We start from the raw sequence: 17,301 nt of genomic DNA, 5'->3' as shown, positions 1-17,301 counted from the left end.
TGACCTGCAGTGCAGCACTAACAATCCAACCAGAAACTACTACCTGAAAGCATGAAGAAGGAAGAAGAGGAAAGAGACAATGCCCAAGAACGTCCATCTTGTCCCATACCTATCAATATATTCTGACACCTCAAATTCAAAACCCTTCCCCATGTGAAATTACACACTTCCATTCTAACTACACACTTGTGATTCTAGCTCCATCACTCAAATCTGGAAGCCTTCTCCAAGGCCTCAGGTCAAAAGCAGTGTTCTCCTGGGGGGTCAGTGCCAGAAAGCACAGAAAGTTCAAAACTCCCAGGCTTCTGGATTCCAACACATATACACACACCAGCTTAGTGCCATGGGGGTTTCTTTGCCCGGGAGGAGCTGTGTGCCTGTACTACACCGTGTCTGTGACACATCAGCAATGATAAAAGAAACTAGGTGGAAACATTATCTGTTCTCTATTTGCAGGACTGTCTGAAAGATTAAGGCACCCTTGCTCCCAATTGAGTGTGATGGGTGGGCCTGGGCAAATGTTTAGGACAAGTAACATTATGCTAAATATAATTATTTTGCAAATTAAAGACAGAAGTATTAACAAAACCCCAAATAACAGTACCTTTGGGATCTGGAATTTCAATTAAAAGATAATGTTCTCTCCTGCTAAGTATTCCATGCAGATCCAAAGTTGACAACAGTGGCTTAGGAAGAAAGCATTGAATTCACATTCCACTGTAAACAGTATCTGTGTCCTAAATGTAACTCATTCAAATAAATGAATAAGTAAAATTATCATTTAGAATATCAAACTTTTTTCTGGGTTGAAAATCATTTACTGAGCTAGTAAAAAAAGGTTTCCTCCCTTCCTTTACCACTTTTCACTGACTGGAATTTGTACTCTAAATAAGCAAAACATAATACCACTGATGTTTTTAATTTCTGAGATGAGACAGATGCCTTCTTTGTCACCTTGGCAGGGGAGAAAGTAAAAGAAGGGGAAGAAATGTATCAGGCAGTCTATGTCAAAAACAACGGTGATCTATGATAGCAATTGGCTGCATTTGCAAAGCTGAGTAAGCAGAAAGATGTGTGAGAATTATTGGTCCCAGTGGAATAAAATAGAAAACAGAGACAATAAAACCCCAAGTTCAAACGGGCAAACACACAACTTACTATACAATGCACAAAAAAGGGTTTTTGACATCTTTACATTATGTTTACATTTTGAATAAAGGCTCTGAACACCCCTCTTTGCTGAGAGACCCACAGACACAACATAAACCCATTTCTCCTTTCTCAAGCACTCAGAACAATTGTTTTCAAAGCGAGATTTCTCCAACATCCTCCCCCTGAAAGCACTGCTCTAAAGTCAACAAAGAAGATGCAAGCAATGAAATAGAAGGAAGAAAAGTCTCTGTATAGGCATAAGCCTATACAGAGGCAAATTTCTGTTCTCTCCTTAGGCAAACACGTGGGAGCCTGGCTGCTGACTTTTATAAGCACTGGGAGCAGTTAGGGACTCAAATCACCAGAGATACTTGTCAAAACAACAGTCAGAGAGCACAGGCAGCAGCAAATTAACTCCTTCATAGTTGCCTGCTACAGCACTAGGCTCCCAGCCGAGTCTGGAGCTCACAGGAATAGGAAATGGCAGGGGACAGGGAACACAGAGAGAGGCATCTGGGGCTACACTGCTGAAGGAGGAGTTGATGGGTGGAAAAGAAGGGGAAATACAACATTCTTTTTCAGGAGGGAAAGGTTTTTGTAGGAGAGCTCACTTTCACGTAATAAATCCCTCAACCCCAAGTTTTGCCAACAGAACGTACTTTTCAGCACGAGGACTGTAACATTTACGTTTGTGCTGCAAAATTAGCAGAGTTTCTGGAACAAAACCAGAAACAAGGGAATGTTCACACCTGTCATGGTTTGTTTTCCCTCAGAAATGTCAACACAGGCTGAGACTTTTCAACTTCAGCTGGGCTCTGTATCTGCTCCGAAGGCAATGATCCATTACACTGGCACGCACACACACACACACTCTGTGTTATGGCATAACACTGAACTAATTGTGACCAACATCCAGCATTAATGAGACTTCTCAGTCCTGCTGGAGAAGCCAGCTTCAGAGGTTTAAAAAAAAAACCAAAAAAAACCAAAAACAACAACCCCCCAAAAAAATAAAAAAAAATCCCCAACCTTTCCCTGGACCACATGTGTGGTCTGGGGATTCAGGGAGTACTGAACAAGCATCCCACCACTTCTCTCTCCACTGAAGCAGAATCACAGCAGAAGATTTCCGATCTGCTGTCCAGGCATTATCCTTAAACAACTTTAAAATATTTCAAATTGCTTGTGTCTGAAATATAGCTCTCTGCCTGTGGATGCCTAAGTTAGACTATTAAATTAATCTATCAAAATAAATGCATCTTGGCTAAACCCAGATCATTGACAAAGACATCACATCTTAGGTTATGCTAGCCTTTCTGATGCTCTCCAATGGACCCTCTTGCATGACTTCACTCTGAGCCAAAACAGTATCACTCTGCAGCACATCCAGGAAAGACAGATCCCATTTTCAATCAGAGTTAAGCAACTTCAGGTAACTATTAAGCTTCTAAAAATGCTCCCAAAATAAGTTAAATATTGACTAGAGCTAGTTCACTTCTGCCTAAAAAAGATCAAGATCCAAGCAAACCACTGAATTACTTTGTTCGGCTACCCACTTATTCTTTGATACTCTGGTAGTACTATGTCCACAAACTTCCTCAGAACTGCCTTTTAATTAGAAGAGAAAAATAAAACCACAACTCTCAAACTGTCAGATAGAGAAGATGAATTGGCATTCGTCTTTTCACCTCAGTAAAACCCTGTTGTTAGCAGCAAGATGCATCCTAAAGAGACCAAAATACTCTGAGCCACGAAAGTGGGAAATGACCACAGCAACGCTGCTGGATGCAACCCCTGCCACTTCCAGCCCAGCTCCTGTAAGTCTCAGCAGCTTGATGGAATCTCTCCTTTGATGGTGTCTCTTCCTTTGCACTGCCACTCCAAACTGTTGCATAAAACTGGTAAAGTAGTGATGTAAAATAAAGGAGTGATCCACCTCCACAGGTAAGAGGCCTTTACACAAGTTGACTATGCTTTTAAACCTTCATAAACACAGAACCCCATTTCCAAAGCCCATTAGCAGGCTGACAAGTCAATTCTCAGCCCCCCAGGTATAAAGTTCCTACCTTGTGTAGCCCAGAAAACATTGACAGATGCAGAAGTCACATCTTTGCTCTTCACCCAGCTGTTGTTGCGGTGCCTACTCCATGCCGAGACGACACAGAAATAATCCCCTCTGTCACTCTCTGAAGTCCACTGGATTCTTAAACTGAAGGTGTCAGCAGACTTTTTAGAGAAGATTATTTCCCCATTCTGAATCCTCTCTCTGCCCCTGTCCCCAGGCAGCAGAGTCCAGTCTGCATCCATCGAAGCCAGGAGCTCCTCTGCCACCACATCGTCCCCAGGCAGGTGCTGCCTGTAGTACCAAGAAACGGTGAAGCGGACATTTGCTTCGGTGTCCTGTACATTTGTGATCCTGCAATTGAGCTCTGTGGGGTCATCTGAAAACTTGGGTGTTTTAGAGGCATTCAGGAACACATCATAGTCTGGCTCTGCAGGAGAGGAAACACATGAGAAACAGGTTAGAAGCTATGAGAAGGGAGAAAATGCCATAAGTAATTAAAAGATACACTAACTTCTAACATTCAGCTTTAGCATCCAAGCTAAGAAGCCAAGTGCTATGATATGCATTTTTCTTGCAAGACCTTCGAACTTGGGACTTTGGTTCTTGGACTTGCACCATTCTGACACAGGTACCCCTAGGTCTGCATTTCCAAACAAGACATTCCATTTCATAGGTCTAGTCAGACCATTTCAGAAAAATCAGGACTAATAGATCTTATTGAGCAAAATAATCCCTCCTCTTGCCTGCCAGCAAGAGCCCACCTGTGGGTTCAATTTCAACCCAGCCAGCCACTTTTTGCACCTGTCAAATGCCTGGGGCAGCCTGCAGCAGGACGCTGGACATCCTCTAGCTTTGGACTGCCCAGAGACATCCCATTTCCCCATCACCTCTCCAGGGTAATTGGCCATCTTCCAACTTGAAATGCCCTCTCTTTTCCACACTGAGCCATCCTATTGTGTCTCTACAATGGCTTAAGAATGGTAAGAAACAGCCTTTTGAAAGGCAAACACTTCACCCACCCAGACACCCAAATCAGTGGGCATAGAACACCTCTGGCACTGGCCAGAGGCAGCACCAAGAGCTGAGCACAGTAAATTTCAGTGGTTAGTAGTTTAAATACTACCTAGGTCAATACATACTAAGCAGAATAAGAATTGAAGATGCATAGATCAGAAAAAGCTTCACAGTCTGAATAGAGAAGTATGTGCTGCTCAGCTGTGAGGCTGGGATATCTCAGCCTGGAAAATCAGTGCATGAGTTTCATGGGTTAAGAACAGGGCTGTTGCATTTAAATCTCAAATAGCTGGCTGCCCAAAGCCTAAAAGCGATAAGAGAGCTGCATGACTATCACCTCTCAGACTACAGAGATAGTAAAGGAAAAAGATTTTTGCAAGAACCTCACACCACAAAGAAAATACATGTTTATGCACTAGTATTAGAATATTTTTGTCTTGCTGTCTGCTGTAATTCAGAAAAATGACCAGCTTCACAACTGTTCGGCCAATACTCATCACACAGCTCTTACAGCCTAACTGTACTCAGCACTCGGTATTTATTTCCTGCTTTATGTTTCACTTGGCATTTTGCCCTCCTAGAAACAATTAACTGAAGCTATAATTGGGACAAAGAAGGCGTCCAAGGCTAAAACTTAGGCTTAGCTTACCAACAAGCCAAGATAATAAAGCATCTTAATAGAACTGCTGTGGAAACTCTGTGTGCATATGCACTTTTGGACTTGAGATGCCAAGGATAAAAACAATTGCAGTAAACAAGCTGGGCTGCTGCTATGTAAGCCTGCAGAAAAGACCTCTCACCAGTGCCCTTACATCTAGCAAGAACAAGGGCATCAATACACACCAGACCCCAGAGAATCTGGTAATACTGACGGTGAGTTTCTGCAACATTAGGCAACAGAAAATCATAAAAGCACTGCTTACAGTCTGTGGTACCTACTACCAGAGAGCATGTACAGATTTCTGCACATTTTCAGGATAAGCAAGGCAAAATAAAAAGAAAATGCAGAGAATTTTGCTACAACCAAAGCAGAGATTATTAATTATGACCAAACTCCACTTTTGGTGTAAGCCCCCTTAGATCCTGCAGCTACACTGCTCTTTCTTTCTCATTCACAAGAGATTAGTTTACTCCAGGGCCTCATGACATATTGCTCACACTCTACAACTCTCTTACCATTCCCCCTTTGCCACCCCTTCCCCTCAAAAAGAAGGCATTCAAGGCAAACTAATATTTTCACAGCAACAAAGACCATGAAAGCAGATGCACTTCTCTCAAGACACAAGAAGGAAAAAGCCACAAGAATCCCGAGTTTTTAGAAAATCCCTTGAGGTTTGTTTTATTTGTGGGCAGGGGAAGGACCCTAAGAAAAGAGTTTTCCCTTTGACAGCACCACTCCAGATGGGCTCTTCACCCTGACAGACACTCAAACAGAGGATTTAGAAAGAATAAAAGGCTGGCTGGATAAACCTCATTCCTCCACTCTGTCAGCTGTCAAAGAACAGCCTCACTGACAATTCAACGACTTAATACTCCAGGAGCTCTTAACTTCCATTAAGGAGGAGGAGTTGGTGAATTCTGGATGCAGTTGATAACCTCAAATGCCAAAAATTTATTCCACTTTCCCTCTCCCTAGCAACCAAGCATCTGCATCTGTTGAAAAGCAAATTTTATTTTCTCCTATTCCCAAAGAATGCTAAATTGCAATCGAAAGAGTAAAGAGTAGTCCTACAGGTACAGACATGACAAGAAAGCACATGAGCATGCAAGTGCATCAGTACACACATGAACACACATGCATGACTGCACATACACACAAGTGGGGGAAGGAGGGAACACTCACAAATTAAATGTACAATGTGAATGGCTGAATGAGGACAGGAAATGAAGACATTCATCACTTGTGCACTTCTAGTACACATTACAAGTGCACTTGGAGACTGCCACGGCTCAACTGCTCTGCACAATGCTAAAATGCAACATTTAAAGTCATTGTTGATGGGATTTAACCTTATGGCACAGCTATTTATTGCTGAAAAACAGGCTCTCTATATGCTGGCCTCATTCAGCACTTCCATGTTGGAAGAGCTCTGCCTTTGTGACTGGACAGTACCACCAGTTTCTCATGACAACAGGATCTGAAAGGGTACACTGAAAGGGTTTGGGCCGGGATGCTTGCATCCCATTAGAGCTGGGAACAGGCACCAAGCACTGCTGCTCTGCCAGCTCACATCCAGCTTCATTCATGCTTCCAATACCTTATAAATTCTAGCAGGTGCAGACACCTTACCTACACCATTCTGCAACAACATCCTGAGTTTCACTGCCTCTAAACTGAAGCTATTATCTCACCAGGAATAAACTAGAGAACAGATTGGGTAGGCTGACATACCTAGACTTGTCTGTAAAACAATAGGCTTTTTAAGAAGTTTTACTGGAGTTTTATTTTTAGTACTTCTCCCAGGTTACTTTATTTCTAAGGATATTTGCATAAAGAGAAATATTTCTGAGAAAAAGATTCCTACATATAGATAATAGACGCAAACAAGAGAAACATTTGTGTAGAAGAGATTCTGCAGGGTCGTCTCCCTTTTCTGATGGGGTCAAGGATTGAGGAATACATTACCCATGAAGCCTGACGGCACAGTAACTCACCTAGTGCTGTCACCACCACACTGACTGGTGCAGAGGTCCTCTCCACCACCTTATGCCAGCTCCCATTGTGCAGTGGCACCCAGATAGCAGCTTCACAGAAGTAGTAGCCGGAGTCCTCCACATCCACATCACGCACCAAGAGGCGATAGGAGTTCCTGTCCACATGGCTCAGGCTGATAAGAGTTGAATCACTGACAACAGAATCATGGTCCATGCTCAGCAAGAGCTGAGCATCTGACAAGGTGTCATCAGGTGATACAGAAAAATACCACATCACCTCTGCCTGGAAAATACCACTTCTGTCTGTTGTGATGTTGCATGTAAGATCCAGGGAGTCTCTTTCAGTCACAGACACATTGCTGGTTGAGATGACTACATCTAGAGCTTGGAAAGAGAGACACAAAAATTCAAACAAAAAATATTTTTTGTTCGTTACTTTTAACAAACATAGTTCACTCTAAGTTATCCAGGATTTCACATTCTATAACAGGAGCTTCTGAACAGGCTCAGAAGCCCAACCTTCAAATGCCTGTTGGATATTGAGCCGAGTGATCTATTACAAGGGCAATACACATTATCAGTCAAGCAAGGGATGTGTGATGAGGGCAGAGGGGAGAAAGGGAGGGAGAACAGCATTTTTATAACTCAACAGCAACTGGTCCATGAAGGCTTTGTCTCGTCCATAGACTGCACATCACCTTTGCACAGCAGGAAAATGGATTTTTCAGTCTCACAGGAGGGTCAAAATGTTTTGGGACAATGTCTCAGAAGACCCAAACGTCTACAGAAATCACTAGGAACTACACTGAAACTCAACATGGTTTCTGCTGACATTTTTGAGCTCCTCAAACAGAGGAGATTTAGATGAGAAGCAGCCATGGCCACATGTTGGTGTCCTGACTGACCTCAGGTGTGCTGCAAAAGCATGAAATGGAAGCAAACAGAAGGCAGCAGTAACTCCCTACACTGCTGATTTCTCCGCTTACTGCTCAGAACAACACACACTGGGGACTTCAAAGCAACACCAACAGCCTCTCCAAACACACTCAGCAACCACTGGCCTGTGAATATTTCTAATATACATATCACATATGGTCACAGCCAGCACTCAAACAGGACCAGGTACAGAATATTAAAATAACTTTGGAATCACAGTGTCAATCACAGGCTACCACATGTCTTCACTTGCTCTTTCACTCATTCTACACTGCCTGAAGATTAGATCTGGATCTCAGTGCAGCACCATTCCCACAGCATGTAATGCAGCTGCTCCTAAAGTCTCCACTCATGACAGTGGACAGGGCTGCTACAGCAGTGGCTCTTCTCAACACAAGCAAGAATAGAGATACCTGCTTTAAACCAGCAGCTGCATCTCTGCTGAGATTAGTGACTTCTATGTAAAACTATGTTCTACTATATAATAGCTCCCCATCTGCATGAACTTCCTTGGACTATCATCTGGAATGAGACACAGAACATTAAGGCTAGGGTTAAACTGATTAGTCAGAACTACTGCCAACACAACCAAGCAATGCCCATTCTCACTCCTCACCACCTGATAACACAGAGCAGTGAAACACTCTGCTACCCTGGAGGGTAACAGGTCCCACCTGAGTGCTGAAACCAAGTCCAGATGAGTCTCTCTTGCCTGTCGTGTCATGGGATTGGAATCAGTATGAAAGCCTAGCTAATTTAACTAATACCAGAATAAAAAATAAGACTCATCTGCAAGGTTAAGAGCAGCAATTCTCCAAGCAACATTTCTGTCTTTATGAAAGTGATAGGCATTCACAATCTGGCAATATGCACAGAGAGGGACTTGGAGAGAGCTTACCCATAGGCATATAACCATTTACATCTCAAGTTCTTTCAACAAGCAAGTCCATAAATTTCAGATGTCAGCACAAAATGTTCTTTGAGTCCTTCTACAGGATGTGTGTACAGCATTTTGCCGGAGAATAGCCTATCCCCTTTAGCATAACTTTAAAAAAGCCTTCACGCCCCTGAGAAAGTGCCAGTGCTGCTAATGACTGATCTTAAAATGAAGGTGAAAAACCCAAAGAAAAACAAACAAAAACCCCCCACAACAAACCAACCCCACGCCCAAACCACATCAAGAAACTGTACCACTACTAGTCCTGACCAGCCTCATGCTGTTTTCAGCCACTGATTAAACCCCACCTACTTAAACCAAACAAGGCAAAAGTGTGACAAAATCCAGAATTACAGCTCTTAACTAGGCAAGTCCTGTGCCAGCAGAGAGCCCCTGCAAGCTCTGCTGTGCAACGGATACTCTGAAAAAGAGGGAACAGATTGATCCTGTCAAATTTCACAGGCTAAGTGCCACCAAGACACTAAAACTACATCCAAATGAGCCAGTCAAAAAAACCTCAGACTTTTGGGTTCTCCCTATAGTGATTAAAGGATTACAAAAATTAAAAGGTACCCTTCCTGTCTGAACAGTTCTAAAATACCATGATAATCTCATATTTCTGAAGGACCTTCACTGCCTGTTTTTCCACCTATTGAGTGATAAGGAGCATCACCCCCACTCTCCCTCCTCCAACCAGCAGTGATAATGCTAATGCAATCAAGTGCTTAGTGCATCTAGTCCTGAAATCTGTATGGGCAGGGATATCTGGATATCCTCAGCATAGCACTGCATGTATTTTTGTCTTCTAAGACAAGCATGCAATGATGTGTTTAACAGAACCATTACTGTCAGAGACCCCTGCCAACAGAGCAGAGCAATCAGACCAGTGATAAAAAAAATCATCGGGTAATTTGGCTTGTTAAATTATCACTGCCTTCCTCCTTTCTCTTGATCATTCCATGCTATTTTAATAAACAGCATACAGAAAAGCTTCCCATCTATCACTGAATCACAAGCCACTTTCACAGGGTAAGTGCAGCTGTTTAGTGCTATGGAACCCTGTGTTAATAAGAAAGCAGAGGGAAGACTTTGGGTGACCAGATGTTAAATATAATGTTTATTTAAGAAATATAAAAACTACGAGCACTCTGAAGTGAACGACGGATGAGATAAAACCTGGATCTAGGCATCTAAGAGGTTCCATGCCATCAACCTCCTTTGCTCCAAAATAAAGCTAGAAAAACAATGTCATGGATGAAAACAGGCCAGCTATCAAAACAGCACTCCAGGTTCTGCTGGATTGCACCCTCGCTTCGTTCACTGACCCCAAAGCCCCAGAGCCTGGACACAGCCCACCAGGAACACTCACCGGTCCTCTGAATTGACACAGTGGCAATCTCCACGCTCTTCTCCTGGATCTTCTGCCACGAGCCATCCGCCCCTCTCACCCACTCGCTCACGAGGCACCTGTAGGCTCCACCATCCGCGGAGGAAGCCTGGGACACGGATAACCCGTACGTGTCGTTGGCTCCCGTGTCCAGGCGGACGTCCCCGCTGCGGTAGCGCTCCTCGTAGCCGGGGCCCGGCTGGAACTTGCCCTCGTGAGTCAAAGACAGGATGTCCCGCCACGAAGATCCGCTCCTGAACTGCCAGGTGACGTGCAGGTGGGTGTGCTCCGGTGAGCTGCTGCTGGCTGAGCAGCGCAGCTTGAAGGAGTCACCCTCAGCCAGCCGGAGAGACGCCGAGGAACGAGCTTTGGAACCGCTCACGGACAAGCCGTCGGAAATCACTATTTGGGGGGGGGAAAAAAAAAAAGAAAAAAAGGCCAAAAGATATAAGCATCATAAAACAGAATCACACAGAATCAAGAAAAGAACACCCACAGTGAGATGTAGCTGTTCAGACGTGAGGCAATAACACCACTGCAGAGCAACACCTTGCCAATCATTCCTTCTTCCACACATTAATATATTCCAGGAAGAAGGAAATTTAGCTGAAAAAGCACTAAAGGAAGTGCTCTTCTTTAAACAAGCCAAGACACGAATTCATTTATCCTTCCACTCACTTTAATTCCTCATCCAAACATCATCATTTTGACTGTTCCCATACAAAACTAATCTTGATATTCATGTGAGTAAAAGATAAGACACGGGAGAAGAAATCGTGGCCAGATTTAATACTGAAAAATGCTAAGTGATAGACCAAAGCCAAGGCAAGACTGTAGTATCAACATGCTAAAGGAGAAAAGGAAGATTACCCCCTTCATACAGAAAGATCCCTAAATGACACTAAAACTGAGAGAGAAGACAGCCTGTGGCTTTTACCTAAACTTAGCTTCTCTACCCAGAGGCTTAGGGACATGAAATATTTGCAGACATCTTCAGAAAACCCACCACTTAGTGTTTTATTTACATATTTACTAGACAGAAAAAAAGAAAAGTGATGTTGATAGTAAACAGCCTCTCTTCATTTCTTCACCTCACTTGCCTTTGCTATCATATTTCCCAATTTTAAATTCTGGCTTTAAGAGAATTAAAGAGGAATAAGAAGAAAAAGAAAAAAAAACAAAAATCACAACGATCATAAACAACAGGAAGTCAGCATTCGTAAGGGTACATCTATAATCATTATCAAAAACAAATTTAAAGCACACCTCACTCTTCAGAAATACCTTTCACTTGGACCTCTGCATCATAATTTCCCTGAACGGTGGCATCAGTGCTGGGCGTGGAACATTTGTATCTCCCTTGGTCAGCTGGCTGGATGTTCCTAATCACAAGTTCCACAGCATCGTTGCTGCTCCGTCTCAGTTTGATATCCCCGCGGCCCACGCGTTTTTGGTACTCCTCAGAGGTGAAGGTAGAATCCCAGGTACTCACTATCCGCACGAAGTCAGTCTCCCGGGAGAACTCCCAGTCAAAGTTCTGTTCACTGGGTCCATCATAGTCACTCACGCTGCAAGGGATCGCCACCTCCGTGCCCACCACTCGAATGAGGGGACCCTTGGGCACTCTCACAACGCGCCCTCTGCAGAAAGCTGGGCAGGAGAAGAGAGAATAACGCACAGTTAAGGGTAGGCTTCAACCAGGAAAAAAAACAAAAATTAAATATGCCAAGGTTGGGCAACCCACTCCGCAGAAAGCAAGAACTAATAAGAGCAATATTTCCCATTAACATTTAATCTCACTAAAGCAGTAGCCTCTAAACACATCATTTTTAGTGTGGGCAATCTTTCTTTCCGCTGCTTTTATAATACCGCATGAGGTAACAAAATACTGACTGAGAGAAAATTGTAAAGAGAAAAAAATATGAATTAGCCATAGATCTAATCGATAACAGTCTCTACTACAAGGTAAATGCTATATATATATATATATATATATATATGTGTGTGTGTGTGTGCTTATATACATCGTATATAAACAACATTAATAAGTGGTTTTCATTACTACAATGAGAGCATAATCCAATCAGGAACTTTTGTAAGACTTCTGCTGAAAGCGTTAGAGAGTCTGAAGTAGGAAATAAATTCTCCCCTAGATTGAGGGCTATGAGAATTGTAAGTTTACGTTCTCCAGAAATGAGTATAGTCACAGCTGCTCTGAAGGGTCATGGCTTCTCTCACATAGGTTAGATTCCTTGCCCTCCAAAATAATTTGAAAGGAAGAACTGATTATAACAGACACAGTTTCTTTGAGTGGATTTCTGCAACCACAAGTTCCCTCTCTGGTGAAGGCCCAGAACATGGGAGCATGAGAAGAGCAGAGGAGCACACAGTGATCAGACCATGTTTTCTGGGACTCTCTCACCAGAAGGAAAGGAGGACAACAGCATTTTTATGCAGAAGTCTGGCAAAGCAGTATGTTATGCTCCAGGCAGAAGTGTGAACCACTCAAACAAGCCAGAGGACCTGGCAAAGACACAGCAAGAGACTCTTCTGGCTGATTTGGCTCTATAGTCCAGTGAATAACCCCAGTGGCTGCACATGGATTTTGGCAGGTCGTTACTTCTCCAAAGAGCAAACTGCTTTGATTCATAGCTCCAACCAGAGAAATCTCTTAAGAGATGAGTACTACCTAAACTCAGCCTCCAAACATGAACAGCTTACTGCATCCCACCACCTCCATATCTACAGCAAATTATTTTAGCAGCCACATATAGAACACAAACCAGAACACTAAAAGACAGATCTTGATACAACCAAGTAGACATCTAACAACACCAAAAGCAATTGGACGAAAAAAATTGATCTGGGATACCACAGAGGAAACCTCAAATTTAAACAAACAACCCGCCAACACACAAAGTACAGTATCTCATCTCTGCTACAATTCACCAAGTCCATTGGGAAAGCCACCAGCTAGTGACATGAACACCAATATATTTGCTGAGCCCTCCCCTCCTATCACTCTGCACATCTTCTTGCTGTACATTAGGACTCCACTGGCTGGCTTAGGCCCATCATGCCAATGGGTGTCCAAGTGTGGGCAAAAGAGTCTTGTGAACAGAAACCCCCCCCCCCCCCACTGGGGAACCTGCTACGAAGAACAGCTTGATTCTTCCACAGCAGTGTGGAGAAGGATATGTTAAAGAATACGATTTCTGTGGGCATTTAAAAACAACACAAGCAGCTGTACACACTGAGCCTAATTGCCAGAGAAAAAGCCTAATTTTATTTGCAGTTACAGTTCAGCAAACAGTAGAACCAAGGACTGACTCTGCCTTTACCTCTCCAGTTCAGAACTCTTACCATGCTCTTTACTTTGCAGGCTGTTCACGTGTACAGGCTCAGCCATAATAGTCCAATTTCCTCACTGCCATGACCTCCTGTATTCAACATTAGTACTTCATTAAACTTATTTGTAATGCAGACTGGGGTTAATCTCCTACCCCTTCTATCCCTCCCAGAAGACTGTTATTATATACCTGATCAAGTGATTGACTAGTCCTAATAAAGAAGCTGGACATTGCTGCACCATTCACATGTGCATTGGAAAGTAAAACCTCCACTGACAATGTATTTTTCACAGACAGATGTCTTCAAGGACACATTTCCTAACCCAAGAACCACTAAAATCACAAAATCATCCATACAGAAAAACAATCAACAAAAAATAAAGCAAGCTACAGGGCTCTGATACACTTCCTTAAGAAGTCTTAAGTTGCATTCAATCCTTCAACTTATCCTCTTACACAAAGCAGTAACAGGAGCAGGTAAGCTTTAAAGCCTGACAGTCAAACCAGCTTCCAGCAAACCACTGTGAGAAGTCAGCTCAGGATCCTGACTGAGGGCACTCTTCAAACACTGACATCTCTCTAGAAAACACTCTCTGGCGACACTAAAACAAGCAGACAACACTGTTCTGCATGTGTCTTCAGCTGCAGACCCACATACAGTGCACTGCACTAATCCAATCTAGAGGTGACAAAGGCATGACTAATGTGGCAAGGGCTGCACATTTGTGTTTGAGATTAGCACCGACAGCTCAGTTTCTCCTCTTCCAAGGTCACTAAAGACCCTTTGACATTAAATGAAGGTAGTAAGGGTGATTAGCACCTTCCTACAAAAAGGCAAACCAGAACAAAGATAGGAGCACAGGGAGTTCTCATCAGATCTGTAAAGCCATGACTATCCCCCTCCTACAGCACAGTCCCAACAAGCAATTCCTGCTTAACACAGGGCTGGAAGGAAAGCAGTGGAACAGACTGTAGGAGAGAAGAGGGATGCGCTGTAACAGAATTTTATACTTTCCAAACAATAATATTTGTTATTGCTAATATAAATCAGGATTTTGGTAAGGCAGGAGCAGAGGCAGCATCACAAAACAAGAGAATGAGAACTTCCTGCAGAGCAGCTGCTCTGCCCTCCCCACAAGTGAGGAGGAGTGTGCACAGGGCAGGCACCCCAAGGGTAAGCTGCACTTCTGAGCGACCCAGCAGGCTGTGAATTCAAGGTTCTGCCTTTGGTTCTGCAGCAAGGCTATACCTAGAGACTAAACAAGGAGTTATGTTCTTTGCCATGCATTAGGGATTAACATTCCACATAACTGTGGCAGAAGTAGCTACAGATGCAGTGCTACAGTCACCCATCTTGGCAAAAGGTGAGCTTCACATTACTCTGGCAGATAAGTGAGGAGTTTTTGCAAAAATTTTATTCTTACAGAGCCCTGTGTTACTTGCATACACCCCCTCACCTTCCCAGAGCAATCATGATACAAGAGCTTAAAACTCTGTAAATTTGTTGGAAACATTGATTTTTCATGGCACCCAATATATTTCACTGTTAATATAAAGTGATAGGTTCTTTCATGTATTCATCTGAATCCCATTTAACTATAGAAATTGATGGAGAAGGACAAAACAATGTATCAACTAGTGACAGAAAACAGACCTTTGACAATTCTGTATTTCTCACTGATCCCACCAAAGATGTGCATTTAGTAAGAACTCAATAACTGGACCCGAGTTAGTGTTGGACATCAAATTTGCCTAAGCACAACGTTAACTGCCTAAATACAAAACTTTATTTTTATTGAGTTAGCAGACCAACAGATGAAATTGCAAGGAACTCTTTTCCAAAACAAAAGGTAATGGAGCTCCTGTAAGGAGGCCAGCACACACAAACAAGTCATGGGATGCATTCCTTGGGTTCATGAAACAGGTGACAGCACTACCAGGCAACACTGGTCCTTCTGCAAGGCTGGGCCAGCAACACACAAACCTAAGACAGCCACAGAGACCTAGTGGGTATTTGTCTTGCACTTGATTAGAGGATTCTCCCACAGGAATGCATTAAATACTCCACCAGAAACATGGACAAAGGGTGGCCCAAGGTAGAATAATAATACACTAGGGTCTGCCATATTAGTAAGATGGCACAAGACAGCTCAGATATAGCCAAGGCAGCTTCGGGCTAGTATTTATTCCCTAGCAATGGTTTATAAATTTTTCCCACCATCCAGATGCACCATCACATTGCTGGTGTTAAATGAAATCCTTCCAAAAAAGAGAACAAGGAAAGCAGATGATTGAATAGATAGGTTGTGAAGTCAATCCGAGTACATTAAATAGCAGCCTGTCATTTTTATGATAACCAAGAAAACAAGGCAGCAAAATTGTGCAGGATCTACAGACCAGATACTCTGTTTAAACTCTCAACAAGCTACAAAACTCCTCAAGGTAAAGGCTGGTTAAGGATTTCCCCTTGCATTAGGGATTTGTGGAAAGTCTTCTAGAAGCTTCATTTTCATTTACATTTTGCACCTACGAAAGAACAAGATGAAAAGTAAACTGTGGAGTCCTCCACAAGGCTCAGAAGGTACTATTGTGGCAAAGAATACCCTTGTGCTTCAGCACTCTCTTTCACAAGGTGCTTCCTGCAGCCTGCACTAGACAGCTCTAATAAGAAAACATGTTCTTGTAGCAGCCCGGAGAAGGAGGTCGCCTCCACATCCGCCAGCCAAAGGAAAATGCAATCTGACATGCAGTAGGAAGCCAATTAAAGTCAAAAAAGTAAGAGCTAACGAATGAGTAAATTGGCTCAGACTAAGCACTCGAGCCTCTGCATCAGAAGGACTCTGAACACACAGTCCAGCTCCTCAACCAAGGCAGTCACAGGAGACACAGCGACAACTTCGCCGATGCCTTTCATCTCAAAAGAGCTTTGCAAACCAAAGGTTGTTTCATTTGCCAGCTAAACATTACCATGTCTGGGAAGGAAATACCCGGCAGCCCTTTCAAATTCACAACAGTTTATGACAGGAAAAAAAATACTCTAGCCGACTTTGCAAATGATGGTAAGGATCCTCCCTCCCTGAATTCCTCCATTTATTTCCAGGCGAAGCAACACTTGCTGCAGCACTCAGAGTGGGCAGAGCAGGGACAACCCTTCTTGAGCCACACTGGAGTGTGAGCAATGGATCCCCTGCCATTAAAGCTATCTCTAGCAAAATCCCAAACCTCCCCTTCTCTACTGAACTGCTTAACCACGGTGTTTATGATGCATGAAGCCTTTTTCCAAACTGAAGAAAAAAATTATTTTTGACTATTTTTTGGTTTAGCCCACCAAAGTCTCATCCACTCAAATACTCTTCCTCCATTTTCAAAAAAGAAATTATCAGGCTCCTGATGGGAAGCATTCAGCAACCTTCCCTAGTAAGCAGGCAGGTGAAGGGATAGGCAGCATGCCACATTCACAGGCTCTCCTCTTGGGAAGGAGAGCCAAAGCATATCAGCACAGGAGATTATAATCCTTATCTCCAATCTGCCCCTATCCTCCCAGCTCCAATTATAATCAGGCAGCTACACATGAAGAATGTCATCAGTAACTATGTGGGAGAGAAAGAACAAGCTATACCAAACACACCTACGATGTTTGAAAACCTTTCAATACTGTTACAGCAATTATTTTTTAATATATAAATAACGATATTTTCCTAGAAGAGGCACATTTAAACATTTTACTTGGGTATTTCCTCCACTTTTTTAAAGGCAGGCAATTAAATTTTCTATGCTTCATTGTGTAGTCTGAGAGGAAAAACCA

General features: G+C 43.0%; 1 protein-coding gene across 1 annotated transcript in view; it reads right to left on the bottom strand.

The window, feature by feature from the left end:
- PTGFRN (prostaglandin F2 receptor inhibitor) overlaps positions 1-17,301 on the bottom strand; it is a 60,299-nt gene that overhangs the window by 22,064 nt on the left and 20,934 nt on the right. Inside the window, exons 4-8 of the mRNA XM_062510702.1 lie at positions 13,955-13,978; positions 11,431-11,796; positions 10,129-10,548; positions 6,887-7,270; positions 3,219-3,644 (exon numbers count right to left, since the gene is read on the bottom strand). Of these exons, the coding sequence (XP_062366686.1) occupies positions 3,219-3,644; positions 6,887-7,270; positions 10,129-10,548; positions 11,431-11,796; positions 13,955-13,978 (1,620 nt within the window). The remainder of the gene's footprint in view (positions 1-3,218; positions 3,645-6,886; positions 7,271-10,128; positions 10,549-11,430; positions 11,797-13,954; positions 13,979-17,301) is intronic.

Source organism: Cinclus cinclus, chromosome 2, assembly GCF_963662255.1.
Source record: "Cinclus cinclus chromosome 2, bCinCin1.1, whole genome shotgun sequence".
In the NCBI taxonomy this organism is placed as follows: domain Eukaryota; kingdom Metazoa; phylum Chordata; class Aves; order Passeriformes; family Cinclidae; genus Cinclus; species Cinclus cinclus.
This window is presented reverse-complemented; position numbering and strand designations above follow the sequence as displayed.